Source organism: Podarcis melisellensis (genome assembly GCF_964234715.1).
Source record: "Podarcis melisellensis genome assembly, chromosome: 1".
NCBI classification, from domain to species: Eukaryota; Metazoa; Chordata; class Lepidosauria; order Squamata; family Lacertidae; genus Podarcis; species Podarcis melisellensis.
Window position 1 is genome coordinate 99,188,533 of NC_138528.1, and position 17,501 is coordinate 99,206,033.

General features: G+C 41.8%; 1 protein-coding gene across 8 annotated transcripts in view; it reads right to left on the reverse strand.

The window, feature by feature from the left end:
- Positions 1–17,501, reverse strand: part of GTDC1 (glycosyltransferase like domain containing 1) — a 215,496-nt gene that overhangs the window by 107,761 nt on the left and 90,234 nt on the right. For all 8 annotated transcript variants that reach the window (XR_014172699.1, XM_081929614.1, XM_081929616.1 and 5 more), the window contains one exon: positions 10,731–10,904. Coding sequence is in view for 7 of the 8 variants with exons in the window: in XM_081929614.1 (XP_081785740.1) it covers positions 10,731–10,904 (174 nt within the window). In the remaining variant the exon portion in view is untranslated. The remainder of the gene's footprint in view (positions 1–10,730; positions 10,905–17,501) is intronic.

Consider the following 17,501-nt stretch of genomic DNA (forward strand, 5'->3'; position numbering starts at 1 on the left):
GTTCTGCGTACGGCACAGTATAACAAACTGTACAAGCAATGGTGAAGAAGCATCAATTACAGACAAGGCTACAGAGCAAGTGTTTCCAGAGCGATACTACGAAAATTCTGGAATGAGAATGAAACAGAAATTAGGCACTGCCCGTGGTGCTGTGCATGACCTTTAAAATCCTAGGATGCTTTGGGGAGCCAAAAGCTTCAAGCTGCCATAAGTTCCCAGAGGGGCACCCATGTAATTTTGTTGCTGCAAAGACAAAGTTGTATCAGATGATGCCATAATATATTTGGTAGTCTTTAAAGTGCCCATAAGACACTGTTGTATCTCTCAGAAAGCCTGCTGTATCCAAACTGCATAAACACACCGAAGACGAGATCCACCATTATTCCATTCCTCTGCACATAAAACAACAGCAATGACTTTCCTCTGATATATTACTATGAGGTACACTTCAAGAACAAGCAGTAAGTATGAACCTTTGCATGAACTTTTGTGCTGTTGCATGTACTGGCAGCAGGGTCCCTAGTATTATTCCAGTCCTTATTTAAAACAAACAAAAACTCATAGTCTCTCATTTCCCCCAATACTGTGACAGATTGCCCAGACTCAAGCGGAAACGCCTAGTGACAGCACCCATCACTCCTGAGAAGCTACTGAGTATCCAGTGTCCTGGAAGAGTCTACCATATTCAATGGCTACACCAGGTTACCTTTCCTCAAGGATGTGATGGTGGAAAGCTGAGAAGCCACCACTTTAAAATAATCACAATATCCTGGAACAGGGGTGGCCAACTTTTCTCAGCCCAGGGGCTACAGTCCCAGATAAGCAGTGGTAGGTAGGAGCCAAGCTAAAGTGGGTAGACAATGGGTGCAAGCTTTAGGTTTGTACAGCAGACCAATTTCTACCTCCCTCACCTCCACCAAGGTAAATAAGAGTCTTTATCAGATGTCAAAGACACATTCCAGCCAGGCAGAAACACTCAAGGAGATTGTGAAGAAGGGATAGTGAGGGTTGAGGCCTGGGGAGACAATGCATGGCTGGGGAATGGATGTGGCCTAGGGGCCTCACATTTGGCCTTAGGTTCTCCACCCCTGTCCTGGACTGATGCTTCACAGCAGCATTATGGGTGGTCATAAGGGGACAGCTTACTGACCAGTTGTTGTCTCTTTTAATTTAAGCTATTCTTCTTGTTGCGCTTTATTATGCTGCAGATTCCTTGTGGATTGTCTTTCAGATTCCTTTATTATGCTTTCTTTTAAAATATAATACACTGCATCCTGCCCTAAGGAGGACTTTGTCATAGAAAAGCAGGATATAAATAAAAAATAGAAAGGGGAAAAATATAGAAAATAAATATATAGAAATGTAGTGTTTTATATTTTTAAAGCACTTACATTGTAAAAAGCATTTCGGAACAGTAATATATATATAAAATATAAGCAGGCAGAAAGTCAAGCATTTCAAACAAAAAAACAAAAAACTCTTAGTCAGATTTTCTAGTGCTCCTCACCTCAAAATAGGCAGGTTCCCACGCCCCAACCCCAGGAGCTTAGCTTCCATCTGTACACCAAAATAAGGCTCCTATTTTCAAAAGCTCCCACTCTTATCACCTATGTCCAGGTTTCCAGAAAAGTACATTACACTATGCTTACAGTAACTCAACTTTCTTTTGCAAAATCCAGTTGTCAGCGGTGAGGGAAAAATGCCGCCCACAGAGTTTTAACGTTCAAATGGTTGCCTGATAACTATCCATACTGATAACTCAGAGAAGGCAAAGCAAATGTTGAATTAAATATAAATCACAATTAAGATAAGAGTAGTAAAGCACTTTGTACACTAAAAAGTACTGCAAAAATTATTTTTATTTTTTATTCAGTAGGGAGTGAACATACCAACAATCTGGCCACATTGTAGAGAAATTTGCCATTGGAAAACTGCCCTCAATGAACCCTCAAAATGCTTTCCAATTTAACCAGAGTTCAAAAACCAGTTCCAAGATTTGTCAAGGTAGATTACACTAAGGTAAAGGTCATAAAGTGAATGTGCAAGGATACAAAACATTTCAATCCATCAAATTTCAACAAAATCAAAATCCCAAGTAACGCCCCCCCCCAACTGATGTATTCACCCCACCCATTCTTAAAGAATACATGTAGTTTTGCTTCTTGCTACAAGATAAAAACCTTCAAAATGCACACTGAAAATAAAGCAACTGAATAAATTGAGCAAATAATAACTTCTGACAGCATCCCTTGCCTGCCCAATACAGGTGATAAATGTAAACATTAACTCAGGAACAAGTGAGAAATTTTCATAGGTTCAGTGTGAAGGCAGCTCCTCTTGCACTCAACACCCCACCCTCACATCATTCAATGTTTGCAGTAGTACAATGCAGGAACCCAGAGACAAATGGTTCCGGGGCAGAGTACCCCAAATAGAGGCATTTTCCAGAAGCATGTGCACCATCAGAGTGTCCTCTGAATCACTTGGGGGCGGGGCGGGGCTCAAGCCAGATGAAAAAGGACACATGTATAGTATACTTGAAGAAGTGTCTCCACCCCATCATTCAGCCTGGACTCTGAGGTCAAGCTCTGAGGGCCTTCTGGCAGTTCACTCACTGTGAGAAGTGAGGTTACAGGGAACCAGGCAGAGGGCCTTCTTGGCAGTGGCGCCTTCCCTGTGGAATGCCCTCCCATCAAATGTCAAGGAAATAAACAACGATCTGACCATCTGAAGGCAGCCCTGTATAGGGAGGTTTTTAATGTGCAATGTTTTGCTGTGGTTTTATAATTTCTCGGAAGCCACCCTGAGTGGCCCAGCCAGATGGGCGGCAAATAAATAATAAATTATTCTTACTCATATTATGTAACTTTGAGTAAAGTCACCTAAGAAGAGTGGCTGTTTATGCTAAAACTAAAACAAAACAAAACCCCAGCTTGCAACAATATGCTGCTCTCATCCTGGCCACCAGCAGTTTCCCTGCACTAACAGAGCCTGTGGTTGTTTCAGCAGCACATATAACTAAGAAATGGAACAATAAAACAAAGATTAGTGTGGCCTCTGAACATGGATGACGTTCTAGTCACATAAACATCAATAACTAACTAAAAGGGTCCAGAGAACTAGAGGCACGAGAGACCTCTGAGACATGTTTTTGGTGTATTGTGCCTCTTACTTTTTCCATAGGCTGGGGGATGACCTTCCCCACCCTCATTCCCCACATATGCCCAAGCTGGTTTGATGCTTCACAAGTCAGGGCAGCTCAGGCTTCCAGCATGGCCCAATAGCTTCCAGCATGGCCCAAGTGCTGAGCACATCATTTTTAAATAGAGGATATTACTTACACACACACACACACAGACAGACAGACAGAGAGAGAGAGAGAGAGACCATTTTTAAATAGAGGATATTACACACACACGTTCAATGTTTTCAAATTGTTATCGAACCATCAGGCTGTTCAATCCACACTAGGAGAACATGTGTAAATCAAGAGTTAACTACTTTAAGGGGAGAGAGAGAGAGAGAGAGAGAGAGAGAGAGAGAGAGAGAGAGGGGAGTGGCTGCAGGCTCTCTGCCATAGGTTTTCCCCTTTGTGGCTTCTCACATCCCAGACTTGGAAAATATGAGCTGTGATACTGAGAAAGGTAAGAAGCCAGCAGAGCCCCATAGTGATAAATGAGTTTGCATCATCTGTCATTAGAACTTCCTGCCAACAGGGTCATTCCCTATTAAATTACCACTTGTCAATGTTTAAAATACTGATTGATAAATGACCGTGCCAAAACTGATAACACAACAGCTTTTCTTTTCAAATATTCTTGGTTACTACATTCTGCTACTTCAAGATAGATAGAATAAGCAAGGTTCCCCCCCCCCCCGCCACAACCTTCCAACTACTTTACTGAGGCACAATTTAATTGAATACAAAACTAACAGGTACTGCATAATGATTGGTCCTGATATACATTACATTCTAGTCTTCCTGCCAAAATAAACCTACCGGCGATTTAGTGATAGGGGCAGATCCAAGTTTCACATTTCATCAAATGCTAGTAATCTGTTTTATCAATATAAACTGCATTTTAATGAAAAAATTCTTTTCTTCAGTACACTTCACTTTTAATGCCCCAGAGTGTAATAATTCGTTCATGCTGTAGAACAAGAATGTTTTACAAGACCTTAACTCTCAAGAGAAATTTCTCTGTAAATACAAAATGCAACTTTTATGGGAATGCGTTGTATGCAACATGACGAGAACCCAACATAATAAAATTAAGTAGGTTGCATGGAGAATTCAACTGCAGTATATTTTGGAACTAGTGAAAGGCTAATCTAAGACCTCAGTTGAGTTACTGACATTAACTAAAGGAAAGCAGACAAAAAACTCCTCCCCCCCCTGCCTTCAGAAGATGTTTTAAAGAAGAAACAAGCAACTATTACAGAGCAATCTCTTCCACTTGGGTGACAAGCAGTAACTTGCAATGAGACTTTGCCAATACTTGCTCAAGAGGGTGGTGTAAGGTAGACGGACAGCCTGAAGGAGGTGACAGAAGGACAAGGGTAACAGCAAATTAGGAATTGATGGCAGGGCATGCAGAGACCGGTTTCATATTTGCATGAGAGTACTGATGTCTATGAGGGAGGTGGGTGGCGCTGTGGTCTAAACCACTGAGTGTAGGGCTTGCCAATCAGAAGGTCGGCGATTTGAATCCCCACGACGGGATGAGCTCCCGTTGCTCGGTCCCTGTTCCTGCCAACCTAGCAGTTCGAAAGCACATCAAAGTGCAAGTAGATAAATAGGTACCACTCCGGCGGGAAGGTAAACGGCATTTCCGTGCACTGCTCTGGTCACCAGAAGAGGCTTAGTCATGCTGGCCACTTGACCCAGAAGTTATATGCCGGCTCCCTTGGCCAATAAAACGAGATGAGCACCGCAACCCCAGAGTTGTCTGCGACTGGACCTAACGGCCAGGGGTCCCTTACCTTTACTGACCTCTATGGCTTCTTCCTTTGCCAAATGGCACAATATGCAAATTGGGGAATCTTTGCACCTGATCTGGCCTATGCTTGCTGTATCACAGTTTGCCACTTTGATGGTGTTTCTTCCTCCATTTTATTCTGCTGCTTCAATCAGGATCATCTCAGTTAGCCATCAGGCATTTTTCACTATTTGGGACAGGGTGTCTCTTATATTAGACCTATACCAAAGCTGAATTTCTTATTTTGTCCCTATTATCTCTTCCCATGAAAGAACCATAGTTTAGAAAGAGATCTCTCTTTCCTCATTTTTTTAGGATTTAAGGCAAGCACTGTATATAATACCAACAAGTTGTGTTAATGAAAGGAGCTCTCATTAACTTTTAACCTGAGTTCTCCCATCTGTTCCCTTTTTATCTGTTATTCCGTGCTGTCATTTGGCTAATGTAGATTTTAAATCTGTGTCCTAAAGGCACTTAAATTTTAAAGCAACTAATAAAGGAGGAAGCAGTGTCATACCTTCCTCCCTTCAAAGACATCCATGTGATGCAAAACCACATTTTCTATGGAACAGTTTTGCTAGATTCTCCTGCACAGAGAAGGTGGCAGTGCCATGCAGCAGTGGACAGACAAGTAAGTTGTCAACACTGGCAGCAAGCCATTCCACTTCAAGTGGCAAAAAAGCTTGGGTGGCTACCCCTAGATTTCTAAATGAATCCCTCTAATGCTCTAAATCGGAGGCAGACAATGGAGATCTCTCCAGGTGTTGATGGACTGTGCTTTCAACCATCCTGAACTATTTGCCATGCTGCTTGGGGCTGATGGGAGCTGTAGTCCACCAATGTATGGATGTGACCATATTAGCTACCCCTGCCCTAAATAATGGCAAGTTCTGCTGTAATCTTTTGTCTCTGTGGAACTACTGGGTTAATGTGGGTGCACATCTGTGAAAACTTTCAGCTGGGACAGAAACACCTCTGAAAGGCAATCCATCTAAAAATCCAGCTACAGTTCATGGGATCATGGCTGATAAAGTTGCAAAAAAGAGGCATGATGTTATGAAGTCCTGATGATCACCACTGTGACATCAGGTGATTGATCACCCAGTGGGTGGCACAGCACACTTTTCAAATTTGGCCTGTGATAGCTAGGGTAGATAAAGATGTGTAAAGAAACCAGAAGCCATGCAGACTAAGAATACATCTGTGAACACAGAAATATCACTCAGAGATAAAGTGAGAATCCACAGAAGACCATCTACTACATGAGGTATCTCATCTCCCATAACAGTTATGGATATTTTGCTGGCCAAAACCAAACACAGTTTGAATGATCCTTACATAGTGCCTTGAAAACAGCTGTCAGATTTCAATACAAAACGCCTATTGAATCTAAAAGTGCACTTTTAGAGGCTCCTTATGGGGTACTTGCTGTGGGACCACATTCATCCCAGTGCTATACCAGCTGTACTGGCTCCCAGTGGAGTACAGGGTCAGGTTTAAGGTGCTGGTTTCAACCTTTAAAGCACTATATGGCCTAGGACCCTCATACGGGACCGCTTCTCCTGGTATGCCCCATGGAGGACCTTACGGTCCACAAATAATAATATCTTGGAGGTCTCAGGCCTCAAGGAGGTTAAACTGGCCTCAACCAGGTTAAACTGGCCTCAACCAGGGCCAAGGCCTTTTTGGCTTTGGTCCCAGCCTGGTGGAACACTCTATTGTAAGAGACCAGGGACCTGCGGGACTTGACACCCTTCCGCAGGGCCTGAAAGACAGAGCTGTTCCACCTGGCCTTCGGTCTGGGCCCAGTTTGACCCCCCAATTCTAATTTTTACGCTGTATTTTAATCAATTGTTTGATTGTGTTTTAATGTATTTGATATTTGATGTTAGCCGCACTTAGCCTGGTCTTGGCCGGGGAGGGCGGGGTATAAATAAAAATATACTTACTTACTTTTAAGACCAATTTCTCTGACGTGAACCTGCTAGGGCTTCCCATTGTCAGTTTCCCCAATCTTCAGAGGATAGGTGGGCAGTAGCCCCACAATGGGGTGCTTCCCTGTCTCAGGAATCCTCTCCCCAACATAAATTAATTTATTTATGACTTATTGTTTCATGTATAGGCCACCTTTGTCTCCAAGGAGTTCAAGGTTCTCCCTATTCTTATTTAATTTTCACAACAACCCTGCAAATACGTTGGGCGGTGAGGTACCAACTGGCCCAAGGTCACCTAGCTAACTTCATGGCTGAGTTGGGATTTGAACCCTGGTCCAACACTCTACAGCACAATAGCTTTGAATTTTCTTTTTGGCACAATTTCTTTTTGGTTTTCTATTTTTGATTTGTGATTTTAACTTTAAGTATCAACTGCTATTTCTGCTCTCATCTTGCTGTTTTACATTTATACAGGTTTCATGCTTCACACTGTTTAATTTTTTCCACTATCCTGAACTTTTGAGAAAAAGATTTGGTTAAATATATTGATTTTTTATTATTTTAAATATATTGGTTAAAATATATATCTTTAATTATAAGCAAATAAAAATTGTCTGCTAAAGACGCAACTTAAGGGTATTTAAAAAAAAATCCAATAGCATCTCTATTGCAAAATACAGTGATGCAGCAGAAGCAACTACCACCAATGGGAGCCCCTAACTCCCCCCAAAAGAAATGAAAATAATATACACATTCAAATATTTTTCACTCAAAATGGAATATCTGTCTCCACACTGCCACGCCAATTCCAATCAGCCAAATAATATTTGGTACATTGTTGAATATTCAATTCTAAGTACAGTGTTACCTCCGGTTGCAGACAGAATCTGTTCCAGAGGTCCGGCCGGATCCCGAGGTTTTCGCAACTGGAGAAACTGCTTTGATGCACATGCGAGCGGCAGTAGACCGCTTCAGCGCATACACAGAAGTGGTAGACCGCTTCTGTATTTGCACGCACGGCAAAAAACCATAAATATACTTCCAGGTTTGCCGCTTACGTATCCCGAAGTTTATGCGGAGGTACGACTGTATACATTACATTCAGATTTTAATTACAACAACTTCTGTTAGAACACATGTGGATTTTTGGTTAAGAAAAGCCACAAACAAAATTGATTTCCTTAAGTGAAATGAAATGTGCTGCTCCAGCTATGTAGCCCACATCTAGGGCCAAAGGGGTGTGTGTGTGTGTGTGTTTCCTTTACAGACACAATATTAACATAAAATGAAGATTATTTTACAAATCATGGCCATATCCTTAATGGCGCTGCCTTATTTTGTTTTCAGTTCATCTCCTTCCCCATATACAAAGAAAATCATGTTAACAGCAATAAAAACTAAAAAGGAGGTCAAAGTAAGGAGAGGAGAGAGAAATCACCTTGGTTATTCTGCTGTTCATATTCCCCCACCCCAACATCTCTGCAAAATTATGCATTTTTAAAAGACTGCAGGCATTCAAATGACTGTCAGTCATGCAAATAATCACTTACTTACACTGTATGAGTTTGGTTTGGATAAAGCAAATTACCATTTGAAAATAACTCGAAAACCACTCTGGGCGAAGAGCTTGCTTTATGAATCTAAGTTTGGCCATGATATTTCTTAACCTTTTTCTCCTCCATTTCCATTCAGCTAGATTTCACTGCAGTAATACAGAGTAAATTAATAAACTGCATTCAATTGCCACAGGTGCATTCAAGATTTATTTAACACATGATCTTGCGGGGGGGGGGGGGAGATAACAGCAACTATCAGTAGCTGTAGCTGAAAATGCACAACTTGGGTCATGAATTGTTGTTCTTGGTAAGAATTAAATCCTTGGCATCTTGGGCTGATGTTAATTTTTATTTAGAGCCAGGAACCATAATTGGTTTCTAAACACAGGGGGCTGTATCCAACCCTATTCATAGACGAGCATACAACAAGTCTTCATTTTTCTCTTTCCTCCATCCTGGTACGCCCCTCCACACACCCTCAAAATTCTGGGGTGTCAGGAGCCCTTCCACAGCTGATCTGGGGTGGGCAAGTGGCTGCAGGAAGACAAGAGGAAGGTGCAGTCCTTCCATACTATGCTGGATTCCATCCAATAGTTTTTACACAATGTCAAGCAATATAAAATACACTGAGACTTTAAGGGTACATGTAACTTTCATATTAACTCCTGAACAAAAGCCGGTGTGAAAGTATTTATTTTCAAATAAATACATTAAGAAATCTGAACTGTGTGTTCTTTTGCAACGCAGTATTCAATTTAGAAAGGATACTTTTTAAATAATAAGAAAAATATTAAAAATAACCAACGTATATAAAGTCGCTGGCGGCCCCTTATCTAAACTATAAGGCAAAGTAAATTTGTTACACTTCCAAAAGTGCAACATAGTCATTTCCAAACTAGGAACTAGCATATGAGAAGTTGCCTTATACCAATCAGACTAGTAGTCCATCTAGTCCAATATTTATTTATATGTGTATTTTATTATGAAGATTTATGCTTGCCTTTCAAGGAACTTACACAGGGTGGGGGCTTACAATAAAATAATTTAAAACACAACGAGCAAATATATAAAGATATCAGAAACAATATATAAGCAAGAATCAAACACAAGTTTAAAAGTCGGATAAAATAAAAGGCACCATAAAATATATCAGAATGGGTGCTCCATGTTCCTTTCCAAAGAGAGGGTTTCAAAGATGGGGCATAAGCACTGACAGTATCTTTCTACCAGTAGCCACCACCATATTTCAATGTGAGAACCCAGACAACAGCCTCTGGTGATGATGATCTCAAAATATAGGTATACAGATGTGAGGACAGGTATTCTTTCTAGTATTGTCTACTGTGACCAGCAGCAGCTCTCAGGGGTCTCAGGCAAAGGTCTTGCACATCATCTGCTACCAGATGTGGAGAAGCAGCAGTTACATCTCCAGAGAGGCTGCTCCTTATGTCTCTGTATGACTCGCAGTTCTGGGTTTGCCTCCTCCCAATAAGAAGGCTCACAAAGAAAGAGATAGGGTAGGTTCCACTGAATGTTAAGCATTCTTAGTATCACACACACTAAAACCAGGCAGATAAAAGTAAGGGGGCGGTTACACACACCCAGCCCCACTCCTCCAATTCAATTTGGGCTCTCCTGCCGCTGCTTTGAATTTTTTAAAACAGCCACCACAATAGGAGATCCAATCACAGTGCCTCCTTTAAACTGGGCCATAGCTATTTACAAAATACAAATCTAATAAAGTCAGTCAGGTAATGTATCCTGGAGTGAAATACTATTCCTACTGTCAAATAAAGTACCTCTTCCACCCCCAATTTCATTGCACCTTGAAACAAGTAGGATCAGAAAATTTCAAAGCAACTTCAGAAATGGATAGAGAGGACGAAGAGGGGAAAGTGTAAATGAACAACTATGAGGTGGTGGTGAAGGAAGGTAATGTGTGTTCTTCTTTGGGGGAGAATTTTATATCTCAGGAACTCAAAGGTAGCCTGGTGCCTGGCCCAATCATATATTCAATATATGTACTTGTTGTCAGCAGGACTGGCACAGCTGGCATTTCTTACAAGTAGTCCTGGCTAAGTCATTTGATATTCTTCTGTTCTTGAGTTCTGAATGAAAAATGTAACAGCAATGTAATACGTCCTCTGATTTTGCAATGTACAAACCATGCAAAAAAATCCAGGTAATAATCATCAGTATAAAGAGAACTGAGGAACCACGAATGGCACAGAACAGAGAGAAGAAATTGCAAAGCCACCAACCTGCTCACATCAGGGAACATCACTGGAAAATAAAGGACTTGGCATTTTGGTCTGATTAACTCTTCCAGATGCTTAGGCCTATGGTCAGGCATCAGCTTCATAAACTTCCCTATAGATGTTAGAAATGACTCCATATTATAAGCAGAGTTGAACACCACAACGTCAGCAACCAAACTAATGAAAAAAGAGAGCAAAATCATCCATTCATTAAACACATCTCATCAATTTATTTAATATATCTTAAAGGTGTCCTACTGCTTTACAGCAGGTAGCATTGTGGTCTAAACCACTGAGCCTAGGGCTAGCTGATCAGAAGGTCAGCAGTTCGAATCCCTGCGACGGGGTGAGCTCCCGTTGCTTGGTCCCAGCTCCTGCCAACCTAGCAGTTCGAAAGCACGTCAAAGTGCAAGTAGATAAATAGGTACTGCTCCGGCGGGAAGGTAAACAGCGTTTCCGTGCGCTGCACTGGTTTCACCAGAAGCGGCTTAGTCACATGACCCAGAAAAACTATCTGCAGACAAACGTCGGCTCCCTCAGCCAGTAAAGCAAGATGAGTGCCGTAACCCCAGAGTCCTTCGCGACTGGACTTTACTGTCAGGGGTCCTTTACCTTTACTTTTAACTACTAGCAGAAGTAGTAGTTTCCAAGAACAGAAGGTCTGTTTTTACAGACAAAAGTAATTTCCAAAGAATTCCTTCATGGGCACAACCTCTTGGGCAAACATTCCCTTGTTCTCAAAACTTGCAAGCTCACTTTTTATGACCCACTGGAGGTCACTTACTGCATTTTGAAGTTTTACCTATTGGCCTTTTCTTATACTGTAACCTTAACCCTGAAACAATGCTGTACTACAATATATCTTGTACTAGGTCTTGCTCAAGAGGTTGTGGAACAGCACTAAATGGGCTTTCTTCATTACCGTTCCCTGGACCCAAGCTAGTATACATGGTGCCTTTTCCTACATGGGCAAAATTCTACATGTATGACCTAACATGTCCATACATCAGCCTGGTATTAGCACCCTTGCATTACAGGCTGCGGATCAAAATGCAGCTGGCCAAAGGCCACCAAGAGAGATCATGACTGGAGTGATGGGAAATGTTTCAATGTTCACCTCATTCTATCACTAATCAGATGTTGTTGCTGAAAAGGAAATGTAAACATGAGTTGGAAGTGTGTATCCTCTCCAACCCCGCATCCACATATGCACTTGGTCCTGTGTGATCCACCCTTGATCTGGCAGCATTGGAAGGTTTGAAAGAGGTTTCTAAGCTCAATCAACTGAATGCTGCCTCTATATGATCGGGAATATTGCCTTATCAGCATGCCCAATTGTGCTGAGGCTTTGAATTACATCTACCACAGAAGCTCCCTCAGATCTTCCTGTTCAATATGGAGCATCATGGAATCATAGCTGGAAGAGATCCTAAGGATCATATAGGCCAATCCTGGCAATGCAGGAATATGCAGTTGTCCCATATGGGGATCTAACCTGCAACCTTGGCATTGAGTCAGGGGCAGAGTATTGGGAGGAGGGGACAGTGCATGTGGCGTTATTGGAGTTGAGACTAATATGTTCATGTTCCCTTTTTAACCATAACACCTGAAAAGAGCTTCTTTTAAACCACTGCACTACACTTCCTCCCAAATTCTTAGGTGCATTAGAGAAGTCAGAAATATTTCCAAGCTGAGCAAACCAAGATAACTATTTTAAAATCAATTCAGACTTAAAGGACCATGTATGTCTCTCCTTCCAGCAAATCTTAATAGGATCGTTTTATGTAGCTAAAGGTTTTCATAACCTTAAACCAACAATACCATAAACAACTTCTCAGCACCAATGGTAACAACTTTAAACCAATAGCAACAGAAATTAAGCGCAGGTTTCAGGGCAAGTTGGTTTTATTACTGTGTCAACTACTGACCTAGGTGGACAAGAGGTAAGTGTTCGTAGCTTCCTCCTGACCTCCAAACATTGTCTGTGTTCATGCATAATGCTAAGCCATCATTTATTTTAACCATGGTTTATTCAACCATCCATGAGTTGTCTTGGAGAAGAACAAACAAGCCATGGCTTGTTTCTCCAAAGCTGAGTTTGTTTTTCAGCTGCTCTTCCTTGTGCCTTGATGGGGTAAGGTGGCCAAACCATGGTAAGCAAGGCTGGAGTTCAGAGAGAATGTGAAACCATGGTTAAAACAAACCAAGAGTTGTAGGCCAAAAATAAACCACAGTCTCCTAGGCTGGGTTGGATGTTCAAACAAATCACCTTTTGGGTAAACAAACGATGACTTAAAATTATCACTTCTGCGAAGGAGACAATGCATAAACATCCCAAGGCACAGCAACTCCGCATGGAACAATCCATACTATGCAAAACTGGACAGCACGGGTCTCTTATTTGGCACTTGCATACACAAGCCTTTACCTAACTTATTACAATCAACCCAAAGAGGTTTGGGATAACAGGCATAGCCCTCAGATATCACACCCCTTTCCCAGTGTGTACATGTCTACCAGTTACACTATCTACCAGTCTACCAGTTACACTATCTAACACAGGGTTAAAATCATTCCTCCTCCTAATTCTCACTGCTTCATAGACAAGATAGAAAACTGACACTGCCCAGAAAAACAGCAGGACTCAGCAGGAAAAGCAAGGAAATATTTGAACAGAACTCTAGTGCTTTTCAGCTCAACAACTGGAGTGGAACCATTTTTGAAATCTCACATTTTTCCAAACACTTTTTTCAGCTATGTTTTCTTTCAGCTATGACAACCAGTGAGCTAACCTATTTCTTTTGCTTTTAACTAATAGCTGGGAACAAAAGGGACAAAAAAAGTTTACTTCTTTATTTCTGTCAAAACTTTGTGACAGGCAGTCACACTTTTTTGAACCACACATTTAAAATATTTTTTGTTGTTGTCTGTGGGCTATAGTTTTGTGTGTGATTGCCAAAATAGAAACCCAAGCACTTAAATTCAATCAATTAAATGGAGGGGGGGAATAACACATGCTTACTTAGCATTTATCTTAAGGGAAAACAGATTCTGTATAAAGGTTTCTCATTGCTGAAATCTCCCACACTAGCACCTGGCTCCCTAAAGCATCAAATATGGAAAACGGAATTATATAAGTGGACACCCATAACAAGATGCTATGGGTATTCTGAATTATGCCAATTATGCTATTGGGCTACCCTGCCTGGGTTTTGTGTTGGCTGCCCAACACTCAGTCCCAGATGTTCCTATGAAGTTCTGAAGCCTCCTGATGGCAAAAGTCTCCGGATAATAATTTCACATCCCTGTCAGCCATTCCAAGATACTAAGCAATTAGGGCTCCTTCCGCTTTTCACCAAGCGAGAGAACAATTCGTTAGAACCTGAGAAAGGGCTTTACTTCTTACTCTGATTAATTTCCATCAGACACATCTTGCCCAACTCTAATTCACTTACAGTTCAGGATTCTGGTTAGGTAAAAGGGAAAGGGAAAGGACCCCTGACAGTCAAGTCCAGTCACAAACGACTCTGGGGTTGCAGCGCTCATCTCGCTTTACTGGCCAAGAGAGCCGGCGTTTGTCTGCAGACAATTTTTCTGGGGTATGGGACCAGCATGACTAAGCCGCTTCCAGTGAAACCAATGCAGCGCACAGAAACACTGATTACCTTCCCACCGGAGTGGTATCTATTTATCTACTTGCACTTTGATGTGCTTTTGAACTGCTAGGTTGCCAGGAGCAGGGACTGAACAACGGGAGCTCATCCTGTTGCAGGGATTCGAACCGCTGATCTTCCGATTGGCAAGCCCAAGGCTCAGTGGTTTACACCACAGCGCTACCCATGTCCCTTCTCTGGTTAGGAGGACTTCCTAATTAGCACTTAGAACAGTCTTCTGGAGAGGAGAGTTAATTGAGATTGGAAGAAGTGTTTATTCCTGCAAATCTAATCTCCACTCCCACCCCAAAGAACCATTTAAGTTGAGAAAGGGACTGGATTTGGGTTGACGGTGGAGAATGCACTCCATTAAGACCCAGATGAAAAAGAATGCAGAATCAGTTTTCTCTTGGGGAATCCTATTTGGCTCTCCTACTGGGCAGCCCAGAACTACCCACCCACCTTAACTATTAGAAAGGTGGGTATTCTGAGGGCCACATTTTCTTCTGAGCATATTTCCAGGGGCCAGAGGTGGCAGGGTGACAGGCAAAACTGAATTTGGCCTTTATAACCTAGGCTAGTTTCTAGATACAGTCACATACCTCTTTCTACCCAACATCCCAGAAAAGAAAGAGCACCATTAGAGATAAGGACATATTCTAGCCAATTAAGCAGGGTGCAAAGCAGGGTCAGTGTGGCTGGAGAGGAGTGTGTGGCCTAGGGAAAGTCCCCAGGGCCAAACAGAGAGGGCTGGAGAGCAGCATTTACTCCCCAAGTCTGAAGTTGCCCACCGCTGTATGAGAGGGCATGGTGCTCCCAAGGCATTTAAAATGGCAGCAGGGTTAAATACAGGTTTTTACATATATTTAAAAGAAGAAGAAAGGGGCATATCCTCTGGGGGATATATAAAAAAGAATGAAAGGATAAAAAAGTTTGCATTTCCTTTTCCAATTAAAATTCCTGCCACGAGGCCAGAAACACCGATACATAAGCAAAGAAGGCAATTAGTTTTATAGAATGCGTTTAAAAACACCCTGTCTGTTTTGCTTCTGAGCAAATATACTACTAATATGCTATGCCTTAGGAGGGATGGTTTCAATCCAGAGACACACGAGTACACCAGAAGTCTATACAGTATTGTGATTTCATGTTGTAACCACCCTGAGACCTGCAGGTATAGGGCGTTATACAATTTTTAATAATAGTAACAACTACTACTACTACTATTTCTACTCCTCCTCCTACTCCTCTTTCTCCATTTTTCTGTTCTCTTTTTATTACTTATTCCCACCTATAAGAGCAGATATGTCCACCTACCACAGATCAAAATAATGCCTGGAAATTGGATCCTGCCATGTGCTGCACTTTATAGTTATTTCAGGATACGTGCAAGTTTAGTGTCATTTTGAAAGATACATTTTTAATAGTTTAGTATTGTTTTGATTTTGAGTTCCATATAGGGCGGGGGGGGGCACCATAATCTTTCCAGCGCTGAGGGCTTCTGCCCTAGGGACAGGCACCCACCATACCATGTCAGCAGCTAATGTGTGATAAAGTGCTCCTTATTTAGTAGATGAGAAAGAGGCAGACAATTAAGCAAGTGCAGATTTAGAGAGCTTTCCCTGGGCCAATATGTTCCATAGGGCTCATCGAGGCCAAAGAGCATTCAGCAGAAGGAAAAGGAGAGACTGGCTTATGTGCAGATACCGTCTTCCCCCTGCCCATGCCAGATATAGCAGCCATTGATTGAGAATCCCCTCACACTGCTGATTACATATAGTAAGGGTGGGCTTATAGGGTGTATTTGGGGTTTTTTTTAGAACCCCAGGTCTACCCCACCACAACCAAGTGCAGAATGGAGCCTGGAGGAAAACTATGGTATATATATGCTGTGACACGCTTCCGCAAGACCTGGGATAGCTCAGTTGGTTGAGTATGAGACTGTTAAATTCAGGGTTGTGGGTTTGAGCCCCACTTTGGGTGGGGAGTTGGACTAGATGACCCTCCATTGCAGGGAGCTGGACTAGATGACCCTCACGGTCTCTTCCAATGCTACAGTTCCATGACCCTATACAATGTTTGTAGGGATGCTGCCCTTGCATTAAGGAACAGGGTTGCTTCTAAGCACACAACTCAGCCCAAAGATTTTATTTTTTTAGTGTCAAGAAATGAACTTCTTGTGCTCCTTTCACACAAAAATCCCCATATAGTTTCCCTGTACACATTCTTTATTTCAGCTGTCTGATTTGTATCTGAAAGTCAGAAACCCCTGCTGATGTACTGTAAATCACCCAGAGAAATACCATTACCCCGCAGTGTGCTTTCTGCTCAAACCTGTCCTAAAGGAAGAAGCCCCAACACTTGCCAAGGTTAATGGGCAGGATGGGAGTTCCACTCACCCATTCATTCACTCCCACTGTATAGCTGAATTTCAGGAAACAGATCTAGTGGGGTGGATTCAACTAAATAGTTGCACTAAGAGGATCCAGTACAATGAGACCCACTAGCACAATGGGTATTTCCGCCTGCTTCCCTTGCCTGCCCTCCCACACCCCAAATCAGCTCAAGGAGCAAGGAAAGGTCTGCTTGTGCTGATGGAATGATCATAATTGTGCAATATTGAATTACTCCCAGTGTTTATATGACTTCAAAATACAAATTCTGACCATTAATACAGCTAAATCATTGGAAAGGTCCCATAAGCTCAAAGATAATATAGGAAATGATAGCATCTTCAAAAGCAAAAGTGAGGTGGGGGGAATGGTTTAACATTTCATGATGTATTTCTTCCAGTAGCAATGATGAGGAATATTTTTTATAAGCTGCTATTTGTTTTTAAGAACCATTTCATGGCAAAGCCATTTCATTATATTCTCAGAATATTGCTACTGCAAAACTGAAGCATTTTGCAAACGAAAGCAGAACGGCAGCTACAAAAAGCTCGAGTATATAGGGATCATTATTTGTCTTTCATCTGAGTTACAATGCAAAGATGCAGATGTTATACATCTAGCTTTAAAACGCTCAATCTATGCTTATAATAATTCTAATAACAAATATGTGAAATAGACCAAGTAAATGAATTTATTTCAATTCAAGCCAATTCAGCTTTGCAGTTTCA